Source organism: Harmonia axyridis, chromosome 1 (assembly GCF_914767665.1).
Source record: "Harmonia axyridis chromosome 1, icHarAxyr1.1, whole genome shotgun sequence".
Lineage (NCBI taxonomy): Eukaryota > Metazoa > Arthropoda > Insecta > Coleoptera > Coccinellidae > Harmonia > Harmonia axyridis.
This window is the reverse complement of record NC_059501.1, coordinates 63,097,334-63,123,692: the sequence shown is the minus strand read 5'-3', so window position 1 is coordinate 63,123,692 and position 26,359 is coordinate 63,097,334. Positions and strand designations below refer to the sequence as shown.

At 35.5% G+C, this 26,359-nt stretch overlaps 1 protein-coding gene across 1 annotated transcript in view; it reads left to right on the top strand.

Annotated features, from left to right (window-relative positions):
* The window catches only part of LOC123685642 (baculoviral IAP repeat-containing protein 6), a 40,829-nt gene extending 19,291 nt beyond the window's left edge, over window positions 1-21,538 (top strand). The window contains exons 12-30 of the mRNA XM_045625407.1: window positions 42-746; window positions 866-1,153; window positions 2,654-2,900; window positions 4,786-5,606; window positions 7,115-7,600; window positions 7,865-8,062; window positions 8,126-8,342; window positions 8,479-8,695; window positions 8,754-8,973; window positions 10,037-10,283; window positions 10,580-10,935; window positions 12,167-13,667; window positions 15,196-15,423; window positions 16,039-16,242; window positions 16,296-16,550; window positions 17,728-17,967; window positions 18,162-18,342; window positions 19,067-19,302; window positions 20,235-21,538. Coding sequence (XP_045481363.1) covers window positions 42-746; window positions 866-1,153; window positions 2,654-2,900; window positions 4,786-5,606; window positions 7,115-7,600; window positions 7,865-8,062; window positions 8,126-8,342; window positions 8,479-8,695; window positions 8,754-8,973; window positions 10,037-10,283; window positions 10,580-10,935; window positions 12,167-13,667; window positions 15,196-15,423; window positions 16,039-16,242; window positions 16,296-16,550; window positions 17,728-17,967; window positions 18,162-18,342; window positions 19,067-19,302; window positions 20,235-21,211 — 7,824 coding nt within the window. The 3' untranslated portion in view covers window positions 21,212-21,538. The remainder of the gene's footprint in view (window positions 1-41; window positions 747-865; window positions 1,154-2,653; window positions 2,901-4,785; window positions 5,607-7,114; window positions 7,601-7,864; window positions 8,063-8,125; window positions 8,343-8,478; window positions 8,696-8,753; window positions 8,974-10,036; window positions 10,284-10,579; window positions 10,936-12,166; window positions 13,668-15,195; window positions 15,424-16,038; window positions 16,243-16,295; window positions 16,551-17,727; window positions 17,968-18,161; window positions 18,343-19,066; window positions 19,303-20,234) is intronic.
* Window positions 21,539-26,359: the final 4,821 nt, after the last annotated feature.

The following is a 26,359-nucleotide window of genomic DNA, read 5'->3' as shown; positions in this document are numbered from 1 at the left end:
AGTCAGTGCCTTTCTCAATTTTAATCAATGTCTTCTTACAGGAAGCGATAACATACCAACGCCAACTGAATACTATCCGAAATATAATGAGCAGGCTGGAAGAAAAACCTAATGATTCAGAACGCCAGAACGATTTATCCAATGTTTGTACAGAAAAGTTAGTTGCGATAGCAGAGGGACTTCTAGAGGTTCTACTTTCAATAGATTATGTTAATGATATCGATATTGAAACATGTCAAAAGTTATTCAAAGGTTTCTGCGTATCACAATCTCCAAGACTGCAGTTTCTTGCCGCCACTTATTTGAAGAATACCTCCACCAAATGTGATTTTTGGGGGAACTTTTTAGCTGATATTCTGGCAGAAATGTTCTCTTCATCTTACTCTCAAACATTTCCACAAGATAGAGTTTTCGTACTAATAGCCTACCTGAGCAAACTCAGTCCTCACAGAAGTTCCGTGTTAGATGCAGCTTTAAGAGTAACACATGAATGTTTGAGCAATTTAGAAGAAAACAGGAAACCCTTGCTGGCAATATCAGTCGATTTGCCCTTATTATCTTGGCTATTAATGTATCTTTCTTTGCAACTTGATATGAACAAAAATTCCAGCAAGTCCATTGCAAGATGGGATTGGGTATTCGGAGAAATGCTTGGCAAGGCAACCATGGAAAATACCAAAACAAGATTGCACAAAAAAGCGCTCAAAAAGCAGATCGGTACTATTGATTCTTCATCTAACAAAATTGTAAGTTTTCAAATAATGTTGTTCACTAACAAGAAATATTTTAGAATTTTTTTTTTCCACATTTCATTCTTTTTAATTCATTTGTATATATTTTTGAGTAATATTGAACATTTTTGCAGCCCCTTATGCACAAAGTTAGTATTCCAATTCCGAATATGCCAAACTCTAAGAATGGCCAAGAATTCTTCATGAAAATGCTTAATTATACAATACCTGACAATGAAATCACTGTCAAAAAGGTTAAAGAAAAGAAAACTCCCCAGGTACACGAAGAAAAGAGTACACCAAAAAAAAATCCATTATACATTGATGAAGCACATGTCAGAGTAGTGGCCACAGGATTGATTAACCTTATTTTATCTATGGATCATTCAAGTAGCGCAGACATGCTACTACTATCCTTTAAGGTCAGTTATCCAATACAATTTAAAAAATTTGATATCATTTTTCAATTACTAGTATTATCAATTAATCACGATTAGATTCGATACAGTAGAACCTCGATCATCCGGCCTAATGGAGGGGAAACGGTTCCCGGATAATCGAAAAACACCGACAATCGAAATTCCTCAAAATACGCACAACAACTATGAAAATTAGAGAAATGTATGAGGTACAATTATTTATTAAGCAACAAAATCAATAGAATCATAATATATAAAAATATACAAATGAAAAACAAATCATTGCATTGGTACCTATAATACATCGAATGTATATATTTTAGTTGAAAAAGTATGTAATTTTTGTCTGTCTTTTTTTTATTATTCATCTTGAGACAAATGTGTGCCCGAATTTTCCTCAAGTGGAGGACATCAATATAATCCGTATCATTTTCCTGCTCTAAATAGTGCATCAGACCATTTGCAAATCTCAACGCGTCTTTGGCAGAAACAGTGTTTCTCTAATTCTGTGGTTATTCCGTTCATTCTTCCACATCTTGTAGAAGAAAATCGTGCGAGAATATATCTGAAACGCACAGTTTTCATGGTTATATTTTATTATTATATGTTGGTACTCCGAACTTTCCGCCACGGCTTTATCTATCGATTCATCAATTTGCCTTGAAGAAATCAGTTCACCCAACCAACATTTTTCAATGCAAAAATCACTAAAAGATATTGATGGAAATATTTCATTAATTTCAATAAAAATGCAATGAATTAGAGAAAATAATGTATAATACTCGTACAGAAGGCTCATTCTACTACTCGTCCATTCAAAAACTGCCACTTCGTGGCTCGTTTTTGAATTTTGAGCTCGTGGAAGAATATCAATGCCTTCTGCACTTGTATTATGAATAACTATTTCCTGCGTGGAAAATTCTTCAACACTTTAATCGACAATCGTCTGTATCCATACAGTGGTTAGGTTGGGAAAATTTTGATGCGATTTCTGAATCATCCAGTATCTGATAACCGGGTTCATTTAAATCCGAATTTAGCCATTCCTCAACATCATCGACTAAAACATTTTCAAATTATACCAAATTATTATTATGGCGCATGCGTAATGAATTGAATCCCGGATAATCGAGTGGATGTCTGCTCGTAGGAACCGATGAGTGAAAATGTCGACGAGCACGGATTACAGAGTAAAACGGATAATAGGAGAACGGATAATCGAGGTTTTACTGTATATTTTTTTCATGTTCTATTTCTATACAGGGTACAAACAAATACGACGGATTTCTTGAATCATTTTGAGAAAAAAAGTCCTACAAACATCTCGAAAACAAAGCGATTGCGGGCCCATATATAAAGGACTTTTTTCTTAAAATTATCTAAGGAATCCCTCATTTTCCTTTTACCTCCACTTTAGGAACACCCTGTACATGTTAATCATGCTCTTAAAATTAAATGTTTTGAATAACTTAAAATCGTTGAATATTAATTTTTTCCCTTCAGATAATCGCCAGATTAACTCATCTTTCAAAATCATCATACTTCTCCAAGATACGCTTAGTGCATTTAATGAACGACGCTCAACTGCTTAACCTAGTGAACTTCTGTTTACAATCGAAAATACCATGGGCCACCCATGCGCTTGCATGCCTGCTTGAAGACTTTTTGGATCCAACTCTACATCGTTCATCGAATGAAGTGGAAGGGGAGACTGCTTCTGTCGCTTCTACAAGTTGGGATCCATCAAATGGTAAGAATAACCGACAATATAAAAATCTACAGTCAAGAGAATAACTGAAATTGATCATTATTTATAAAGCCACTGAAAGGTATTGTTCAAATTTTTTTAGGCTAATTGTCTTGCTACGCATAATTGTTCTCTATGATCTGTAAATAAAATTTGTTTTCAATGCTTGCTTATAAGGTTTTCCACTATACCAAGTGTCTGTCAATTTAGATATCTTCCTTTAATAGTAGTCCAAGTAACATGTAAAGTTCAGCTTTCATATTGGGTTATCCATGTTGTGGTCCAGAGTTTACAGCCCTTTTTCAATGACATATATGGAATAGAACTGTATCATATGATTGGTTGAAGGTTAGCCATTCAACAATATGGATCGTTTATCTACTGCTGAACATGTGAAAATTGTGAAAACTTACTACAAAAATAAATCTGTAGTAAGTATCTTTTGTGCATTACGGACAGATTATGGTCGACATAATCATCCATCTGAGCGTACAATTATTGGTAGATTCATAAGAGTGGATCTGTTACTGATGTCTCAAGGCGTATACATCATCAAAATGCACGCTCGACCGAAACAATTGCTGCTGTAAAGTGTTGAAGATTCAAATTTATCCATTCCTCGTCGCTCACAACATTTGGGCCTCTCTTACGGCACGCTATAGCGTATTTTGCATATCCATCCTTATAAGGTTTAGTTGACAGAAGAACTAAAGCCAGTTGACCATGGAATGCGTAGAAACATGCCGATTGGGTGCTTGAACAACAACTTTTGGATGACGACTTTTCGCATAGAATTTTCTTCAGCGTCAAAGCACATTTTTCACTAGGTGGCTATGTAAACAAGAATAATCGTCGCAGTGAAAATCCTCAGGTAACAGCTGAGGGAGCGAAGTCACTGTTGGTGTGCCATTTGGTGTGATTCTCATCGCTATAACCAAATGATTGCTAATATATTTTTGGCCTGAAAATAATAATATGGAATTGTAAGAGATGTGGGGCCAGCAAGATGGTGCAACAAGCCACACAATACAACCCGCTTTGGCTTTATTGCAAGACAAATTTTCAGGATTTTTCATCTCGGCGATGCGAATTGACCTCCAAGATCTTGTGATTTATCGCCTTTGGATCTTTTTTGTGAGGTTATGCAAAGATTGTGTTTATATAGAGAATCTTCAGACTATTGACGATCTGAAAGCCAACATCTATCAACTCTTGTACGATTGAAACTTATTTTCATTATCTGCGTTAACTTGGAATTTTAAATGTTGAACAAAGTCGAAAATACGAAAATAAGAACTTGCTCTTGGAAAATTCGTACTCCAAAGCAATGTTGAGAAAAATTGGGATACCAGATTGTGTAAAATCAACAACATAGTGACACCCAATTGGTACAAAAAGTGGACCGCATCTAGTAGATTTATACATTTCTCATCAGACCATTCAATATTCAATTTATTAGGGAACATATCGCCAAAATAATTAAAATATTTGAACGTACAGAAAAGATATAACTTCTGAATATTCCTACCATAATGCAATGTTGAGAATGCTTTTGTTTTTCTCATCCGACAGAAACATATTACGGACTGACATTATAGAAAACAGGGAACCAATTGTGTATTACTGCTCCAATTCATCCAAAAAATTGGAAGGAAAAATAATCTGTACCTCAAAGGCAAAGAACAACATGTCACATTTTTGTTATTGTTGAGGAGAGTGAATTTTCTGAGTAATGAAAAAAAAAATTTTAATACCTGTAAATTAAGGAAAATTCGCACTATATTCATTTTGTGTTTCATCAGACAATACCTGATACTTTTTTGAGATAGTATGATCAAATTTAAAATTTTTTTATAGTTGGATTAATTCTGTTATTCATTTGTTCCAGAAGCTGAAAGTAATAATGAACATATTTTCGATGACAATTTAATCACCGCTACATGTATTATCAACAACAAAAATAAGCAGTTACCATCAGTATATGAATCGGATTCTTCAGAGTTGGAAGAATTGGTAGAAGAAGTCTTTGGTAAAGAACAGAATCAACCGAAGAAACGTCCTGGAAAAACAGTTATTTCAAGTTCCAGTTGTCTCAGTTCGTGTGCAATTGATTCTAGATTAGATTTAGGTGTTGAAACACTGTCTGAAATCTATCTCAGGAAATTATTACTTCAGAACAATCAAGTCTTAGTACAGAACATATCGTCCAATAGCCATGGTCAAGAAAGGGAAAAAAAACTGCTTCCTTGGAAAAAGCCCCTTCAACAATATTCGGCAATTAAGATGCCGGCAACCAATCATAAAATGTTGATGGATTGTTTTCATAGTTTATTCCAGGATTTGGATAGACGATCTCCAGAAACTATAGAGCGCATATTGCAGCTGTGGCTCACATTGAACTCCACCTTCAAAGGTGACAAATTTGACCGTTCACAAATTCCGGTCATTACGCTTAAACCAGAATCGGTGCACACCCTGATCTCTGTATTAACTTATACCTCTGGATTATCCCTCATTACTTGGTGCATTGCTCTTCAAACATTGACATTGGTTTGTAACACAATTCAGGTACGCTCAGAAATTCATCTAAATCAAGTACCTGCTAGAAACATGTGCATGGCACGTATGATAATCGAACATGCCGAGTTTGGTCAATTTTTACTAAGATTGATGTCAGAAGATTGGCTCATTTATTCTGAAAGAGGAATGGTAAGTAAAATTATGCATGAAACTTAGATAAAAAAGCTCCTGTAGTACTTTCATGTCATTTGCGCAATTAGTTATAATAATGAATCGATTTTGAAAAGATCCAATTTCCCATATATACCCACATAACATAACATACCGTAGCACACCATTCAAAGTACGCCAGACGACTGCGACGGTTGCAACATGTAGGTATATAGTGTGGTTAAAGGTTCCGATTCGTGATTTCTGTAAGATGTTGCCAACTTCACGAAAACAAAGTGAAACTTAAAATATTAGGCAGTTCGGCAAAGTCACACCGCTCTACCGTACGTAGTATTATAAGACTGTTTTCAGTTTGGATCAAAAATGTACAGGGTATTTAAAAGATCATGAACTTGGACAACTCAAATTCATCAAAACTCGAGATTTTCAAATTAGAACCTATATTTTTTATTATTTCAGTCGATTCTACGTACAAAAATAGTGGGGGTTACTTAAACAATCCCTATACCTAAAATGAATACTTCAACACTTATCGAGGAAGAACTTTAAATGAGTAAAACCGTTAGAAGTTAGAAATTCCGGTTTTTCCTCATTTAAAGTTCTTCCTCGATAACTCCGAAATTTTTATTTTAGGTATAGGTAAGATGTCTAAAACTCAGGTGTATGATTAGCTTTTGTTTTGCCAATTTTGAGAATATTAGTTAAGCTTCGTTATGTCAACTGTAGATAGCGCTGTCAACAAATTAAGATTCTTGTTATTTATTATTTATGAGTTTTGTGCCATTATGTACCTATATATGTATATTTTTCATTATAGTTATGATCTATGGAAGCAATTCTTGTAATTGAAATACCAATAAACTCTCCCTATTTCAAATATTTGAATTCATTCCAGTAAACGTTTCGTGTTTCGTTTCACGACTTACTCGATCATAGTCGATTACACATCGCTTTTGATTGGTCAGTATCGGGTTTTGATTAATGTATCCAATCAAAATCAACGAAAAATATCGAAATGACAATTATCACATTGCGGCGCCGCCACGAACTAAAACTAATATTTTCAATTTGGTCGAATGTCATTGCATTCAAAATTTGAGGAGTGCACACACCATGGTTTTAGACATCTTAGGTATAGGGTATACAGTTCTCCATTAACTCCTAATAGGCCATCGTGGTGAATCACCCTGTATTTACCAGGAGATTTTTTAAGTTGAATCAGTTAAAAATCTCAATTTTTGATTCATTCATTCATCTTTTAAAATCACCCGGTATGTATCGGTTTTAGTATAAGAGGACTCCCCCTCAAAAGTATTACCCTTTCATTTGAAAAATTTTTCCGTAAGATGTTTCCTTTTCGAAATTATTCACTGATTTGACTTGACTTTGACTGGTATATGTATATTTATCATTTGCTCAACATGTTTATAATTTAGTGACAGTGATCCATTGGCCAGATGGCTTGATGTCTTGATCATTTCCTGCATCTTCAAACTGATTTAATTTACCAATGTATTCACTTACAGGCTGGACCATCTGTGTGCCAAGCAATAAATGATCTGCTTGTACAGATTCAAATAAGTTTCGATGTAATGCCAAACTATGCAGAAGTATCGATAAGTTTCAAAAATCTGCTTCTGAATTTGATAAACCGGATGATTCAACAATCGGGTCCTATTGCATGTAGGCAAGGACCTCTAGATGCTCAGTGTAAATTAATACAATCCATGCTTGCGATGAACTTTGAAAATGCCGATTTAGATGTTGCTCTGAGTATTCTGGAGAATACCGGAGGGTTGGTTCATGCATATGTTACCAATACAGAAAGAGTGAGATGTTTTTATTCTGGCGAATTGAGTAATGCTTCCTTTAGACAACTCTACTCTACAGTATTAGGAACTGATGCCATTAAACAAGAGAGGCCAGTTTCCTATGATTTTCTCCTTATTTTGTTGCTGAAGTTATCAGGAAAACTTGTGAAAACACGCATAGTCCAAAGAGGTGATGTTGAGGTAGGGTTTCCTTTTGATTTTTTTGAATGAATGCAATTTTTTATTTCTTTGAATTGGTGCATTTTTTTGTCACATAGTATAGTTTTACATTTTGACAGTACATTGTTGATTTATTTTGTCAAAACAAAAAACTTTATTCTTTGAAAGGTTGATGGCTCTCGTCTATGACAATAAAAAAACTGCCTCTATCTCTTTATAATATAAAAAATAATATATAAGAATAAAAAAATAATTAGATTCTCAATTTTCCAATATGATCCTCAGGAACCAATGGAAACCACATCATCAACATCACAAACTGATGAAAGTAAAGCAGAACAAATACAACTAAATATGGTCAATGCGATTCCTTGTTTAGCAGACAAAGCACTACAACATCATGATTGCATCATTAAATTATGCACTGCCTTGTCTGTCTGTAAGTCATCGTCAATATGTATGCTCGCATGCATTTCTCAGAAGGTGAGACATAAAGGGAGTTGTTTTTAACAGTTTTACTTGAGAAAATTTTGTCTTGTTTTGCAGAGTTCAATCGTATCTAATTTCAGTGAACCAAATACTCTAGCTGATGGAGTTTTCTATGTTCTCATTTCCTTAGCCAAATGTGCATTAGAGAAAGAATTAATAATGCAACCTTTGCTCATGTTCTTATCTCAAAATCCACAACTCAGTGAACCTTTAATATGGTTCATTTTGCAAATTTTGGATACTGAGGAAACCATCAAAAGCTTTTTTGAAGCAGGTAAGAAAAAGTGGAGAATAACTGCATTTATGGAGATAATCGACGTTTCACCAATCGTTTAAATAAAAAATTGGAGAAGAGCCAAAACTTATATAGGTATTAATGAACTACTAATAACATTGCATTTATTTTGTAGGAGGCTTATCAATTTTGAGTTTTGGTTTTGTGACCAACATTAGTGCCCCAAATACGATTTCTAAAACTGGAACAATTTCAACTGTAATGCAGTTCTTCAATAAAAATAAATCAGTTGAATGTAATGTCCCCGTTGGTTCATCGAAGAAGTCAGCTTTGGATGAACAACTTGAGAATAGGCTATCGCTAGTGAACTTTGCTCCTTGCAGTAGTATAAAGTATGTATTACTTTAAGGTTATATAAAACACTGGAATAATGTGATTGATAATTTTCAGATGTAGTTCTACTACCGCACAACCAGCCGATATATTGATACAAGGCAATACAACTACGCATAGAAGAGCTCGTACTCCCCAGTGGTCCTATCATTTTTATCCCGAGGAAGTTTATACAGAGTTGGTTTTAACTTTACCTAGTGCCATATTGTTGAAACAAGTGCATCTTCAACCCCATTCAATCGCCTTGAGCACCTGTCCTTCTGCCGTTGGGCTTGAGGTAAGTTCAAATTAAAAGATATTCTACTTTCATAGTGATCATAGTTGTTTCTTATTTTCATTAGTTTGGACCCCTTCTTCTAATGTCTTGTAACATTTTTTTTTCATCCGATTTCAATGGAATACTTACTCCAAAATCAGCTCAATTCACCTATGAAAACTTACAAAATTCTTTCAGTATTTTTGTAGATTAGTGCATACATTCAGACAAAAATTTCTATTTTGTGTTTTGTCGTTTTTTATCACCACCTATACTCATTTTAAGTGTAATATTTTAGATGAAAACACGTTTTCTATGACAACAATTCAAATCAAAGAAATCACTTAGCAATTTAAAAAGCCAAAACAATAAAACACTGATCAAATGCTGATCAATTCACAAAGCAAAAATCAAAAAAAAAATCGATAAATATCCAATTGTTCTATCATTTTTGCTATTCCATTCAATGCTGAAATCATTGAAAGAAATGGAATTCGATATTATTCCTAATTGTCAAATTTATAATAAGCAGACTATTTATTATTTTCTGTATCTACCTGTTGAAATCCAAGGTTTGGCAACTTTTGCTCTCCTAGTGTCATCGTTGGTCTTTGGCACGCTTGAAGTTTGTTTTCTGAATTTCTGATTTATATAGGTATTTATTTAAATATATTTTGGGTTAATATGAAATTTTGATTCACTATGGGACATAAGAAGTGAGTTTTTTTCTTGAGAAACTCGCGAATTGAGTGAAATATCGTATCGCTTATATGTTTTTATTTCCGCGCGCTTCATGTCAAATTTGATAGTAGTTCATGTTGGGGACAAAATGTGCTTACTGAAAATGACATATGCTCCCCCTATCTATGTTTATTAATCTGAGGCTAAACCTAAATCTGAAAAACCGCAATTAAATCTGTTTGGTAGTTTCGGAGATTAGCATGTACAGACAAATAATAATTTAAAAAAAAATTTTTTTTTTCATTACTCTTTTCATCTGCCACCTTAATATATATAATATGTATTCGGTATTGTGCTCAAACTCATATCATTTTCAATTTAAATTCGACCTTTATCATTTCAGATTTCGGCAAGTGGAACTTCTCGTTTAGTTCCGGTAGGTCCCCCGATGACAACCAGTGGAATGCCTTACATACAACTAGATTTACCTTCACCTGAAGTAGTGAAATGTATATTGATCAGATTGTATAAACCTAAAATGGCGAACAATATAAGTTTGTCCCAGATACGTCTACTAGGATTCCCAGCTTTCAATGAAAAACTTTCATCGTTCATAGTCGACAATGAGCAACATTGCAAACAAAGTCTAGGTATGAAATTTTTTGTCTTTTATTAATACAGATAAAAAAACCCTGCAATGTCAAAAATTTTGAAATTGGAAATTAATTAATGATTGTAAATCTGGATTAACTCTTATTCAAATTTTGTGGATGCAGTACTAAACCTGCTATAAGTGAATGAGAACTGTTTCAACAACCACATTATCCAGTATGATCAACTACTGTGTATAATTCAGTTCCAAGCATAAAAATACTCTCAAAAAAAGTCTACAAAATTCAACAAATTTTTTAGCAACTTCCAATAACTTTGATAATATTTTTTTCAGGGTGGATCAGACTTCTTCACCATTGCTTCAGTGTCCCATCAAATAAAACATTGATTAAAAATATGGTAGCTTGTTGTGCAAATGTACCAGATTTATTATCATCTACTTGTGGGCTTCTGTTAGTACCATCTCATGTTTTGCCAGATTATTTACCTTGTCTAGAAAAAGTAGTGAGAGAACTCAGTTTACATAACTTGGAATGTAGCATGATAACTTTGAAAATTCTCTTGGAAAGTAAATGTAGCAGTACTGATTTATTGAATTCGTCGGATAACTTATGGCAAGATCACCTTCTAGTTAATAATAATGGATATCAATCAACATGTGAACTCCTCTACCAGATTTGTGAATATCAGGTAATATTTTTAGTTAATTAGTTCTCATTTTATAGAAAATGCATCAAGTTTGAAGTAGTACAATGATTTTAGAACAGTCCACAAAAATACCAACTAAATTCTCGGAATTTCTGAAAAATTTTCACAATTTTCATACTTATTATTGAGGTAAAACACATATAGTGACATAATAGTCGATTCGAGTGGAAACTATGCTAATTTGGTTCATTTTAGTTATGAATCATTAAAACATAAGCAAGCTTTGAATAAGTGCAAAAAAATTGAAGAATGATTTTTTGTAGAAAAATAATGTGGATCAAAATGAATTATATTACAGGTTTGGAAAATATATTCGTTAAGCTAAGATATTTCAGAAAATACACATGGTCCAGTGCAACAATCAAAACATCTTCTTAGTTGCTCTCCAACCGTGGAATACATTATAAGACCATATCAATTGAAAATAAAATAGATTCCTCATAAATCGGAATGTTCAGTGTGAAAGAAAAAATCCAAATTATAAAATGGTACGATATGGTCTTCCAACCCATCCTACGTTTGGAGAGCGACAAATTCTACTATTAAGCCCGCAAGTGTGACCATCCCCACTTCGCCATTGAAAGAGAACTCTCGTTTATTCGATATCGTATCGCGCAGATGCTCCGATTGTTTCACTGAACCATGAGTAGTCTCTGAAACAACGTTATAAGGTGAATTTATTTCGCGCACAGGTGGAAAATCGGAATTCTGATACTGGGGTCTTCAGTAATTTCGCTCAAAGAATCGATAAGCCCATCAGATTTTGGGCCAAATAGGCCTTATACGAGATATGCAAACCCATCCTTTTTATTGCAAATTCGGGTTCAGCGGGAGATTTTACATCCGAATTGGTTGAAACCAAAATTTTTTCGTCCATTTTTGGGCCCTATGCAGTGTTTTTATTCAAAAATCCGGGGGCGTTCATTCAGATCAAGATGCAAAAATTCATATTCTGATACTGAGGTCCTTAGTAATTTTTCTGGTTGAATGGATCCCATCAGATTTTGGGTGCAAAAGGGCAAAAAAATGCAAACCGATCTTTTTTATAGCAGATTTCAAAGTTGGGCCTCTTATCTCGTGTAAGGCTCTTTTGCACCCAAAATCTGATTTTTTGACAAATATAGAAATATTGGTACAAAATTCATTTGACAACTTAAATTTTTCTGAGAAACACAGGAGATTCAATTTAAAACATATATCTGTTTATTTTTAGGATAGTAACACTCCGTCGAGGATTTCTATCATATTAGAATGGGTACAAACAGTGGCCAGGAACGCATTTGCCACTGGAGTAATAAATGAGTGCAACCCTGCATACTTTTCCTATGTCGCTTCTATTTTATGGCATGCTAATTCTGATTCAGCTGCTATAAACTACGACCTAAAGTCGATGATTACAAGAGAACTTTTCGACTGTGTTGTTCACCTCGAATCCTTCTTCGAACATAACTTGAGCCTCAAGTACTCCTTGGATTCTTTACTTTGTTCAATCTGCTACATTCAACCTGAATTTTATCCAATTTTACTTCGTCATTTTGGTATATTGATTCCCAATTTATCTAATGATTATGGATCTTCAGTTCCTGATGATAGAAAAGGTACAACCAGTATGACAGACGATAATAAAAAATCGTTTGTAGAGGAGTCTGGATGGTATGATCATTTAGTTGTTGGAAATCTGGCTCAATTGAAAATATCAAATGGACAATTAGAAACAGTAGCCCTAGTCAGTAGATCTCCCACTTCTGTTCAACAGCTACTAGATTCAGGATTACCAAAGATTCTCATATGTGCCATTCTCGAATTTTGTTCTTCCAGTGAAGAAAATGAGATTCCGATGGCTAAATTAGAGAAAATCAGTGCAATTTTGAAGTTTTTCACAGAAGTGTCAGAAGAGAAACCTGTGAGAGATTGGCTTGGTTCTGAGGAAGGATCATCTTTTTGGTTGCACCTGTTGCAATGGCTTTGCAAAAAAACCTCATTCAGGAAATACAATCTGGAATCAGAAACGAACGTTCAATTAGAAGAAATGTATATTAAATTCTTATCAAAATGTTGCTTGTGCCATCCACCGAATCAAAATCGTTTGGCGAAAGTTTTATGTGAAGTGATCTCATTACAAACTGGTGTAATAACAGGGTTTATGCGGAGACTTGTACTACAATTGTTATTGGAAAATGAAAAGATTCCAGTCAATATTACTGCTGATGAAACTCTATATAAAAGTATTAAAACTTCTCATATTTCTGTTCCTACACATCCAGCTTTCAAGCAAACATACAAGAGAGCATTATTGCATTTAAGTACCACTACAACTTTATCAGACATTTTGGAGGAACACATTTACTTCAATCCTCATAAAATGGAAAATACGGCTGTGAAAAAAGAGGTTCAAGTCGGAAATGTGTGTAAAGAATTGAAGGGACTCTTTAGTGAAGAATCTGACCTATCCGTTGCAGCTGGTGTACTTGCTAAAGACAAACGTGCCAAAGATAACAAAAACCTCCTCATTACTAGTACGCCAGTTAAGAAAAAGAGATATTCAGATTATCCTGGTGGTGATTATGTTGAGGGAAGAATTGTAAAATGTTTGGCTTATTCCGATAAACCTCTGCCATTGAGTTTGACATTGGGTCAACTGTTGAAATTGATTGAGGGCAAGAAAATGACATCTGATTGGCCATGTATACATTTAACAATCTCTCAAAACAAAGGTGAGTTTCAAATTCATATTCATACAGAAATTGAATATTCAATTTTTTTAAAAATTTAGTATTTTATCACTCATTCTTTAACATACATATTTCTCGTCCATATGAAGGATATAATATACACACCGGCAAAATTAGAGAAACGGACAGAATCTCAAGAAGTTTGTAGTTAATAATCTCTTGAACACTTCGGCCGATTTTAGCCCGAGGAATCAAGCTAACAGGCCAATTGAAAAGTTCCCGGTCTACCATAGTAAAACACATTTTTTTTGGCAAAATTCGATTTTATTTTTCAACAAAGTTGCCTTCGAGGGCGATACAGTTTCGGCGATTACTTCTTCATTGGTGCTAAATTTATTTTCAGCGAGCATTCTTTTGAGGTATGAGAACAAAAAAGTCGCTGGGTGTCAGATCTGGCGAATACGGTGGATGCAGAAGCAATTCGAAGCCCAATTCATGCAATTTTGCCATTGTTTTCATTGATTTGTAACACGGCACTTTGTCTTGAGGAAACAACACCTTTTTTTTTTCTTCAAATGGGGACGTTTTTTAACGATTTCATCCTTTAAACGATCCAATAACGCTATATATTAATCGCTGTTGATGGTCAGGCCCTTTTGAAATTAATCAATGAATATTATACCTTGCACATCCCAGAATACTGATGCCATAACCTTGCCAGCTGACTGTTGTGTTTTTCATCGCTTTGGATTCGGTTCATTGTGTGCAGTCCACTCAGCTGACTGTCGATTGGACTTCGGAGTTAAATGATGGAGCCATGCTTCATCCATTGTCAAATATCGACGCAAAAATTCAGGTTTATTGCACTTAAACAGCTTCAAACACTGCTCTGAATCATTAACACGTTGTTGCTTTTGAGCGATTGTGAACTCGCGCGGCACCTATTTTGCACACGGCTTTCTCATGTACAAATATTCGTGAATGATGTGATGTACACGTTCAGATGATATCTTCGCAATGTCTGCTATCTCGATCAACTTCCCTTTACGGTCATTCAAAATTATTTTGTAAACTTTTTTGATTTTTTCGTCGGTGACAGCCTCTTTTGGGCGTCCACTGCGTTCGCCGTCTTCGGAGCTCATTTCACCACGTTTAAACTTAGAATACCAATCAATGATGGTTATTTTCCTGGTGCAGACCCCGGAAACTCATTATCAAGCCAAGATTTTGCTTCAACTGTATTTTTTCCCTTCAAAACCAATATTTTATCAGCACACGAAATTCTTTTTTTTTCCATCTTTTCTCAAATAACAAAAGTAGCTACACTCAACGCAATATCTCACAAACTAATGGTCGGACTGCTGTCAAATTTTGACACGTATCGTTTGAAGGTTGGCACTACCTAAAAATCAGACTGAGGCTTTTCAATTGGCCTAATACACTTCAAGAAAATTATTGCTGAAATCGACAGTAGAGTACAAGAGAAAATGAACTACAAGCTTCATTGAGATTTTGTCGATGTGTATAGATTGTCAAAAATTTTCAATTTCGAATTTAATATGATTTTCAGATTTGAATGACAAAACAGGACAGAATAGTGAAAGCGGTGGTGACACAGACATTTCAATCAAACAACAGTCTTACAGTAGTGCCTTACAAGTATTTAGTGCAATGGGAGGTTTGGCACTTCTTGCGCAGCATTTACCTACAATTTATCCTGAAGCTATCAGATCTGCTTCCAACCAGAAATTTTCTACTGAACTTAACTCGACAGACTCAGACTGGATCAAAGTGGAAGGTAAACTATAATGGATTAATGTGATTTGTTATCTCCATATATTTTTGCATAACACAATTTAATGGTACATTTGTTTGAGCTAACTCTCCCTAATGATAATATAACATTCAATTTTGGTTTTCATGTTGAAAATTATTCAAAACAAGTAGCTAGCGACTAATGCCATCACCACCTTGTTCACCGGAATTCAATTCCTTAGATTTTTATTTATAGGGGCATTTGAAGCAGCTTGCCTATTATGTTGAAATAAAATCTTTTTAACAATTTCTTGAAAGAATTCAAGATAAATAAGAAACAACCCAAATATGATCCGTCGAGCAAAGATATCTTCAATTTGTCGATATGAAGCTTATGTCAATCCGAAAGTGGACATGTCCAACAATTTTTATTTTTTTGTTGTTGAGGATGGTTGATATATTGTTTGAAGTTCCAACATATTGCCGACTTAAACACGAGAATAATTTTTTCTTCTAATGGAAAACGAATTGGACCTTTGTTCATAGGAAAAAAATTGTTCAGAATGAGTGCAACTATCATCTGTCAAAGTTTATTATAGAGCTTGTAGAATACCATGTAAAATATTTAAAATCTCATCTGATAAGAACTGAATTCTAGATTGTGAGGATATGTACGACGAGGAAACAGAAAGGCCAGGCACCCTTAAAACCTCGGGAATGGTTTCAATTATGCCACCTTATTCATTGACAGCCTTTGGACTCTTCCTTAGACTCCCTGGATATGCTGAAATATTATTGAAAGATATGAAAGAGGCTTTGTGTCTACTAAGACTAGTTTTGGGAGTGACGGACGATGATGAAGGTACTCATGAATTTCATACCCCAAATGTCTGTTTCTAACAATTAGGGTTTCAGGTGGAGACATATTTCAATCACCACTTGCTTCTTCTCTTCCTACCTTACCTTTTGAGGTCTTAAGAAAATTATATGACGCCACTAAATTGAATACAGATGATGGAAGATTACTACGAAGAATGAGTATAAGTAGTGGTGTCATTCATTTAATTCTTGTTTGTTTGGGCATTTTCACACATACCACTCCTGTTGAGGATAAGGATAATGAGCAAGCTACCTCTAAAGAAGAGAGATCTCAACTGTATTGGGCGAAAGGTAAGCAAAAAAATTCAAAAAATATCATCCCTGTATATTACAGTTTAGAAATGTAGAATATATAACGAAAATCATACTTATTGACTAAAATCTTAAGCTAAGAAACATGTATACCAGAAAATATTTAATTAATCTTACAATTATTTTATTTATTTATTTATTTACTTCTTTATTCTTGACTTCTAATACAGTACAAGTACTGGTGACAAGGCCTATTTAACAATATACAAAAAAAATAATACTATATAATATTCAAAACAACAACAAAGTTAAACTAAACAAAATAAATCTTTCAGGTACAACTTAAGCTTAAGTTTTTTTTAGTTCTTATATACTTTATTTCTGGTGGTATTTGGTTAAATGCTTCTATTGCTCGGTAAATTGGGGAGTCCTGGGCTTTCCTTGTAAACCTGAGTTCACTTCTGATGGTACCTCTATCTCGGGTGTTATGACTATGCACATCCTGTACTAGTGTAAATCTATAATTTGACTTTATATAATTGTTCGTCATGCCATGAATCAGTTTAACTTGTTCCAATTTCTTTAGGTTCTTTAGGTTTAGCTTCAATTAACTATTGGTATTCCTATTTTAAGGTCAGTTAGCACAATTGATTAGCAACATATGTTTCAAAAGAGCCGTATAGAGTAGGCTATGATGCAGCTTAATTTTGTAACATAAATAGTTCATTTTTGCTCAGATTGGTGTCTCTTGGTGTTGATGTTATTGAGATATTTGTATATTTCGGTTTGATGTTAAAGAAAATTTCTTTCTTCAAGATCAAGATGTTCGTCGATCAAAGCTTGTTCGGCGCGTGTGGACTTATCTACTTAAGTCAATCAGCAACATCGTTAATTCGTTTTCTTTAGATATTTCAAGAGAATTTCGGTCCGATTCTTTCATATGGTTCCAAAAACCGAAATTCTTCAGAAATTATTAATATTGTTCACTATCTCCAATTGTGGTTCTCATAAAACTTTGATTGTGATAATTGTCATAAAATTTCAGTTATAATCGGTTAGCTTTAAACTGGTCAGTTGACTGAATTGTCAAAATTTTGTGGAACCTGTAATAAGTTTCCTTCAGATTTCGTTAATTTCTCAGCATGATCCAATTGAACATTGTAGGATCAAAATGTCAATCTTTCAAAGTTTCAACTTGCATATTTCATATTTATAGGTACTGGTTATGGGACGGGCTCAACTCAACAGAGCTGGAATGTTGAACAAGCTCTCATGAAACAGAAAAGTGAAGAGGAACATGTTACTATTCTTCTTCAAGTTCTTGCAAGTTATATCAATCCTAATGGAGAGGCTACTGATGAGCTTGCTGGAGAAGTTCTTCCTCCCGCATTTTATGATCTTCTCATAAATAGTTGTCTCCTTCCAGTATTAAGTTCTTACCTAAGAAATGATTCAGGTAATATAGCACAAAATTTACTTGAACTGATTTAGGTAATAATTACTAGCCTACTATAGTTAGTTCATGTACACTATGGTTGTTTTGGCAACATTTTTTGGGGCTAAATATTATTATTGAATACAATAATATAAACATTATCATTATGATAAAAATTTATTTTGAAACAAATATTAATATATTATTTTTTTCAGTTTTGGATATGGCCCGTCACATTCCTCTTTATAAGGCTGTACTTTTACTACTCAGAGCTTTAGCAGTCAGTTCTCAATTGCTGAACTTATTACTGCCCCAAAAAAGTATGGGTAATCAAAGATCTATCAGTTCGCTCCTGAAAAACATGAAAAATTGTGTGGACACATACACCTCTAAACTGTGAGTTTTGATTCATTCCTTCATTAAGATATTTTTGCACAATAAGTTAACTTATGGTAAGCAACACTAAAAGGAACTGATTGGTAACTGTAGGACAAAAATAATCATCAATCAGCTTTTGCATAATATAGCAAGCAATATTCCTTAAGATTTCTACACACTCATTAATTCAGAAAACTTCTCACATTATTAAAATGAATTTTTACTTGTGATGAATTGTGATAACTTTATTTCAATTTCAAGCAATCCAGTTTTTCATTCACCAATGGGGAATTCTGCTTTAAACAAAAATTCGGTATTTGTTTGGAATTTTGTTAAATCGTCACATTTCAAATATGTATATCATTTTTTAAATTTTAAGTATTAATTAATTAATAATGAAAAATAAATAGGGCATTCAAAATTCAAACTATTTTGTTGCCATTGCCATATCCAGCACAGACTTCCTTCCTTTCATATCATATATTGCATTGGATTTGTCGTACAAGCCATCCAAATAAGCTCTGTTGTCAGATGCTATCAATATTTGGAACATGACATACAAAATCTATTTGAGATTTAAATGTTTGAAGTTCAAGAAATCCTCATGAACCACGTGATATGAAACAAAAAAATCATCTTGTTTCTAAAAAATTGAATCAAAAACAAAATAACTAAATTTTACATTATAAAATAATGTATATGTGTAAGGTTTTATACTATGTCGAGGCTTCTTTTCTTACAGGCTCAACACAAAGAGTACCTCAAAATCAAAACTGGGCATAAAATTAGAAGATATGGAACAAGGGGAAGGTTTAGCAAATTTGATGCCTGACATACAGGATTCTGCTACACTAGTGTCGAAAGTCACTAGTGGCCTAATAGATCCAGATCATGAAATTGAAGTGGTTCCAGTCGATAATGATACTTTATCATCTGTAGAGGATTATTATATAAACATAATGAGAAAATTACAATTTGGTAAGGATGTATCAAATTTTTGTAGTATTATCAATTAATTACAAAAAAATTACAAGTTATTTTCACAATCTAAATTAGTAGAAAACAATTAAGAGCATCAAAAATTAAATGCCATTTTTATAAAGTTTGGAAACTAAAACTGAAACCATCAAATAATAATTTGCATGATTTTCAATCAAACATATTTTAAAAAACTGTTACAACTTGTATTCTTCTACAGTTTCAGACGTTCCGCAAGTAGCGAGTTTTCAAACGCATGAGTGTTGGAATTGCCTTCTGCAACAAGTACTAGACGATATTTTCCCTATTTCAGTCTAGTTTTGTGAAATATTGTCGAAATTCAATCAAAAATTCAAATTTTACATCCTAGTGACTTTTGTATTGTATCTTGACAGTTGGTGTGACTGTTACGAAAATTGACAGATTTCAAAATTAGAATTTGAATTGTACGTTTTCAATTATAAAATAATTTATAATTACACATTAAATTCGTGAATTATGTCTGACGAAATTGATTTAACACACCAGCATTAAGAGAAATTGCGATGTTGCAAATCATTTCACTATATTCAAATTTATTATATTGACAATTGACGTATGTTGAAATTTGATAGTATAGACAACCACAAAACGCAAAATACAACTGAAAACAATGCTGTAATTACAGCACTGCTTTTAGTAGTGTAATGAACTCATTACGATACTAAAATAGAGAAATTATATTGTCATCAACTTTCAATTTTAATCACTTTTTCGTCACGAAAAAATTCATCATGAAAAATTATTTAAATCAAACATATATAGTAGTTTTCTTTAAGCTCTGTAAATCTAAGATAAAACCTAAAGAAAACAACCCTAATTGCTAATGTTTGTTAGTGTTCATTGATATTTCCTACATTCTAAATCTTACTTATTATATTCCATAATTGCAGGTTCTTATGAAATGATTATGGAACTGCCAGAGGGCGGTATTAAGTTTGTTATATCACATCATTTTGAGAGCAATGCCAAAGCAACCAGTGAACAGTCACATCCCGCGCGAGTAAAAAGGATTGCGCAAGAAACTGTAACACTTTCCAGCAGTCTCCCCCTCAGCTATAGTAGTACAGTATTCGTTAGATATGATACTTCTAGGTTAGATGTCATGAAAGTTCTCATCACCGGGCCTGCCGATACACCCTATGCAAATGGATGCTTTGAATTAGATGTATTTTTCCCGCACGATTATCCTATATCACCTATGTTAATTAACTTGGAAACTACTGGACACCATAGTGTTAGATTCAACCCAAATTTATACAATGATGGCAAAGTGTGTCTATCAGTTCTGAATACATGGCATGGCAGGCCAGAGGAAAAGTGGAATGTACAAACTTCTAGTTTTTTACAAGTTTTAGTTTCAATACAAAGTTTAATTCTGGTACCAGAACCATATTTCAATGAACCAGGTTACGAAAGGTCAAGAGGTACACCTGCTGGCAACCAAAGCAGTAGAGAATATAATGCGACAATTTGTCAAGCAACTGTCAGATGGGCTATGTTAGAACAGTTATTGAATCCTTGTCCTTGCTTTGCAGAAATTATTTTGGCACATTTCTATTTGAAAAGATATGAAATTATAGAACAAGTAGACGGATGGGTTAAGGAATTCGAAAATGAAACTATAGAGAAAAAAGTATCGAGAACCAGTAAACGTACATCTTTTTATAATTTAGATCAATTTAAAAAAGTAGTACAACAGTTGAAAGAACAACTCATGAAATTAAAACCACCTTCGTGTGTGAAGGAAGAAGATGAACTTGAGAGTACCCCAACAAATAGTAGTCCAACAGAAAAAATTGCAATTCAAAATAATGAACTTGATAATGACATAGAAATGCAAAAAATGGTAAATGACATGTGCGAATAACAAATTTTCCATCAATTTTGTGCATTTATTGTTTTCAAATAGATCATCTTATTTGGATTTCTATAAAAATATCCTGAATAAAATTTTATTTTTTGTTTAAACCATTTTAAATTTATATGTATTTATTTATGAGACTATAAACACATTTGTGTTGAAACGAATTTCGTTACCATTTTCTTATGTCCAATAAATTATTATTCATCAAATTTTGAGTGGTTCGTATGTCCCTAACCACATCTACTTGGATTACATCTGTGAATGTTTTTTCAATCATTTACTATATTATTAAGAAAAATTGTGATTTAAAATAAAATTCAATTAGTTTTAGTTTGATTTATTAAAAATAAACCTTTTATTTCCACTTTGAACTTATGATATGAATTAATGACATATATTAAGGGTTGTGGGAATTGATGATTCAAATTACAAGAATTAAAGACATTTGGTGATTCTTTTTCAAAAACTATCTATACAAACACCTCCAAAACCTACTTTAGAATATTTTATTTTTTGATTTTCAAAAAAAAAAAGATCAGATTTTCAATCTAGGTAGGCTACCAAATTCTCATGCTGCTATTCTGAATTTGTTTGATGTTTCTGACTCCTCTAGGCAGTGGCGACTCATGACGAGACTTCCAGTCACCGTTGGAGCTCCGAAGCGTACCAGTGCGCATTTGTACTGTTCCAGTGAACAGAGCGTCGAGCCCTCGCGTTACCTTTTCCCTAACGAATTTGCGGAGCGTCGAGCCCTGACAGGTGTGAGAGAGAAAGAAGACCGTTACTTCGCATAAAAAGTGAACAGTCAGGTGTGTGTCACCCTAGGGCTCGGCGCACTAGTGCCTCACGCCCTCGCTATGACTGAAATGCGCCAAAACCAAACTATCAAATTAAACGTAAACAACAGCTGTCTCGTAGTTTAAGTGCTTTCCAGTCAGGTGCGTGTCACCCCAGGGCTTGGCGCACTAGAGCCTCACGCCCTCGCTATGACTGAAACGCGCCAAAACCAAACTATCAATTCAATTCAATTTATTCATCAATAGGTATAATTATATACATCAGACAAAAACTTCACTTGCAGAAATATACAGCCTAAGCAAGCTTGTATGCTGTCATTATCTGCTTCTACAACTGATGAACATTCTCCCCAGTTAAATAAAAAATCAATACATTTGTTGAAAGAGAAACAACAAAAAGATAGATTACTAATTGAAAGGCATAACAAGCCAAAGAAATGCAAAAAAAAACAGAAAACAAAAAATCATGCCGATAGGATGGCCTCGAATCTATCAGAATTAACAATTACATAATTTCGGAGATGATATCTGAAAAGTTTACTTTTTACATTGGTTGTTGATTTAAGTTCTTGGGAGAGGAGGTTATAAAATTTTGGACCATAATATGACAGGCTCTCCTGCAAGTGTTTTTTATGGAACCTTGGTACAAACAGATCCCCACGCAGAATCTGTCTGGTTTGAAACTCGTGCTGAATGAAATTTTTTTTCTTTCTCATCTGATTCAATATTACTTTATAAATGTACAGTTGTTTTATACTTAATTGACCAGATTCTACATAAAGCCTCTCAGTAGCAACCTTCTACCCACCTTGAGGATTATTTTAAGTATGGCCTTATTAACAACTTCAAGGCATCCCATATGTTATACCTATTCGCCCCACCCCATATTACAATTCCATATCTAAGGACGGAAAGTACAAGAGCCTCGTAAACACGAAAACATTCTTTCGTGGAGAGAACATTCCTGATGTTGAAAAAGATGTAGAATAGTCTCTGAGACGCTTCACAAGATAGGCTGCATGTTCACTCCATCTTAGATGTTGGTCAACGAGGACACCAAGAAACTTAATTGACTCAGTTTTTTCAATCGCTGGACACATCAAATTAAACGTAAACAACACCAGTGTTCAACAGCTGTCTCGTACTTCCAGTGCTTTCCAGTCAGGTGCGTGTCACCCCAGGGTTTGGCGCATTAGAGCCTCATGCTCTAGCTATGACTGAAACGCACCAAAACCAAACTCTCAAATTAAACGTAAACAACACCAGTGTTCAACAGCTGTCTCGTACTTCCAGTGCTTTCCAGTCAGGTGCGTGTCCCCCAGGGCTTGGCGCATTAGAGCTTCACGCTCTAGTTATGACTGAAACGCACCAAAACCAAACTCTCAAATTAAACGTAAACAACACCAGTGTTCAACAGCTGTCTCGTAGTTAAGTGCTTTCCAGTCAGGTGTGTGTCACCCTAGGGCTCGGCGCACTAGTGCTTCACGCCCCCGCTATGACTGAAACGCGCCAAAACCAAACTATCAAATTAAACGTAAACAACGCCAGTGTTCAACAGCTGTCTCGTAGTTAAGTGCTTTCCAGTCAGGTGTGTGTCACCCTAGGGCTCGGCGCACTAGTGCTTCACGCCCTCGCTATGACTGAAACGCGCCAAAACCAAACTATCAAATTAAACGTAAACAACACCAGTGTTCAACAGCTGTCTCGTACTTCCAGTGCTTTCCAGTCAGGTGCGTGTCACCCCAGGGTTTGGCGCATTAGAGCCTCACGCTCTAGCTATGACTGAAACGCACCAAAACCAAACTCTCCAATTAAACGTAAACAACACCAGTGTTCAACAGCTGTCTCGTAGTTCAAGTGCTTTCCAGTCAGGTGCGTATCACCCCAGGGCTGGGCGCACTAGAGCCTCACGCCCTCGCTATGACTGAAACGCGCCAAAACCAAACTATCAAATTAAACGTAAACAACACCAGTGTTCAACAGCTGTCTCGTACTTCCAGTGCTTTCCAGTCAGGTGCGTGTCACCCCAGGGTTTGGCGCATTAGAGCCTCACGCTCTAGCTATGACTGAAACGCACCAAAACCAAACTCTCCAATTAAACGTAAACAACACCAGTGTTCAACAGCTGTCTCGTACTTCCAGTGCTTTCCAGTCAGGTGCGTGTCACCCCAGGGCTTGGCGCATTAGAGCTTCACTCTCTAGTTATGACTGAAACGCACCAAAACCAAAATCTCAAATTAAACGTAAACAACACCAGTGTTCAACAGCTGTCTCGTAGTTCAAGTGCTTTCCAGTCAGGTGCGTATCACCCCAGGGCTGGGCGCACTAGAGCCTCACGCCCTCGCTATGACTGAAACGCGCCAAAACCAAACTATCAAATTAAACGTTAACAACACCAGTGTTCAACAGCTGTCTCGTACTTCCAGGGCTTTTCAGTCCGGTGCGTGTCATCCTAGGGCTTGACGCACTAGAGCCTCACGCCCTAGCTATGACTGAAACGCGTCAAAACCAAACTGTCAAATTAAACGTGAACAACACCAGTGTTCAACAGCTGTCTCGTAGTTCAAGTACTTTCCAGTCAGGTGCGTGTGTCCCCAGGGCTCGGCGTACTAGAGCCTCACGTCCTCGCTATGACTGAAACGCGCCAAAACCAAACTATCAAATTAAATGTAAACAACACCAGTGTTCAACAGCTGTCTCGTACTTCCAGGGCTTTTCAGTCCGGTGCGTGTCATCCTAGGGCTTGACGCACTAGAGCCTCACGCCCTAGCTATGACTGAAACGCGTCAAAACCAAACTGTCAAATTAAACGTGAACAACACCAGTGTTCAACAGCTGTCTCGTAGTTCAAGTACTTTCCAGTCAGGTGCGTGTGTCCCCAGGGCTCGGCATACTAGAGCCTCGCGTCCTCACTATGATTGAAACGCGCCAAAACCAAACTGTCAAATTAAACTTAAACAAACCAGCGTTCAACAGCTGTCTGGTACTTTAAGTGCTTTCCAGTAGGGATGTGTCGCTAACTAACGAACTAATCAAAAGACTCGGGTCTTCAGAACGAATGGTTCGATTGGGTCTGAAAATTATTAGTTTATACGGATCTTTGAATCATCCGCAAACCGAACATGATTTGAACTGAGCTAGTGAGCTGAAAAGAACCATTGGGTAAATGGAACGGGTCTTTTGAACTAGGTCGTTTCAGCAATGGATCTAGTTCGACCCAGTTCGTCGGAACCATACATCCCTACTTTCCAGTGAGGTGTGGGGTCTACCTCCCGCTTGAGAGTGAGTGTCGCGGGGCCCTCCGAGTGAAAGGGGCCTAAACAATACCGCATTGATATGAAATACCACAATCTTCTCACCTCTGGAAGATAGCGCAACTTCAAAATTAGCGGAGAAGAAATCTGACACAAGTGGCCAAAAAGTGCTGCGCCACAGGATACGATTCACAGCCCGCCACATGTTACAGCTTCGCTGAGACAGCGCCGATAGAACGCTAAGCCTTGCTTTTTCGCCCTCACAACTATCTCACGCTTTCTCCTCGTATATGCCTTAGTACCTCCTGCTCGGTGCGTCATAGGAAGATAACGGAAGCGGTAATTCTGAAAAGATTGAAGGTAATAAAAGAAGATCATACAGTTGGAACAATCCAATTTCCAAAGCCAACACTTCTGTGCATAATAAGAGATCTAAGTGTTGGAACAAATCCCGGATGGCTGTGTTCTTGGACGAGGCCAAGGCGTTGGATAAAGTATGGCACAAAAGACTGCTATACAAACTGCTTGCAGCCGGTTTTCCACTCTCCATTGTGCAACTTGCAGCCTTTTACCTGTATTCTCGCAAGTTTAGAGCCGAAGTTGACGAGGTACTGATGTCTTCAGAGAAGGTATTTTCAGCCGGAGTTCCGCAAGGATCTCTGCTTTCACCCTTACTGTTTACATTATATGTATCCGACAATACGCTGACAATATCACCATTCTTTCCAGTTCGTGGTATCCCAAAATTGCAACCTACATAAAGCCATCTCGAGACTCCAATCTTGGTTTGCTCGATGGAGAATTGACGTAAATCCTGTGAAGAGTGAAGCTGTCTCTTCAGCTGAAAGAAAAAAGATCTCCAAGGACACGTTGTAATGTTCGGTAGGAGGATCTAATGGAAAAACGCGTATCTGGGAGTGATACTTGACAAGAAGCTTACTTGGAAACAACACGTCACACATCAGCTTTGACGAATTGAACAACGACATCGTTGCATCCGCTACTCTGCAAAAGCAGCAAAATGTCTATTTCCAACGAGCTTCTCCCCTATAAGTCCACCATTCGACTGGTCATGCCTTATGCAGGCCCGGCTTGGGGAT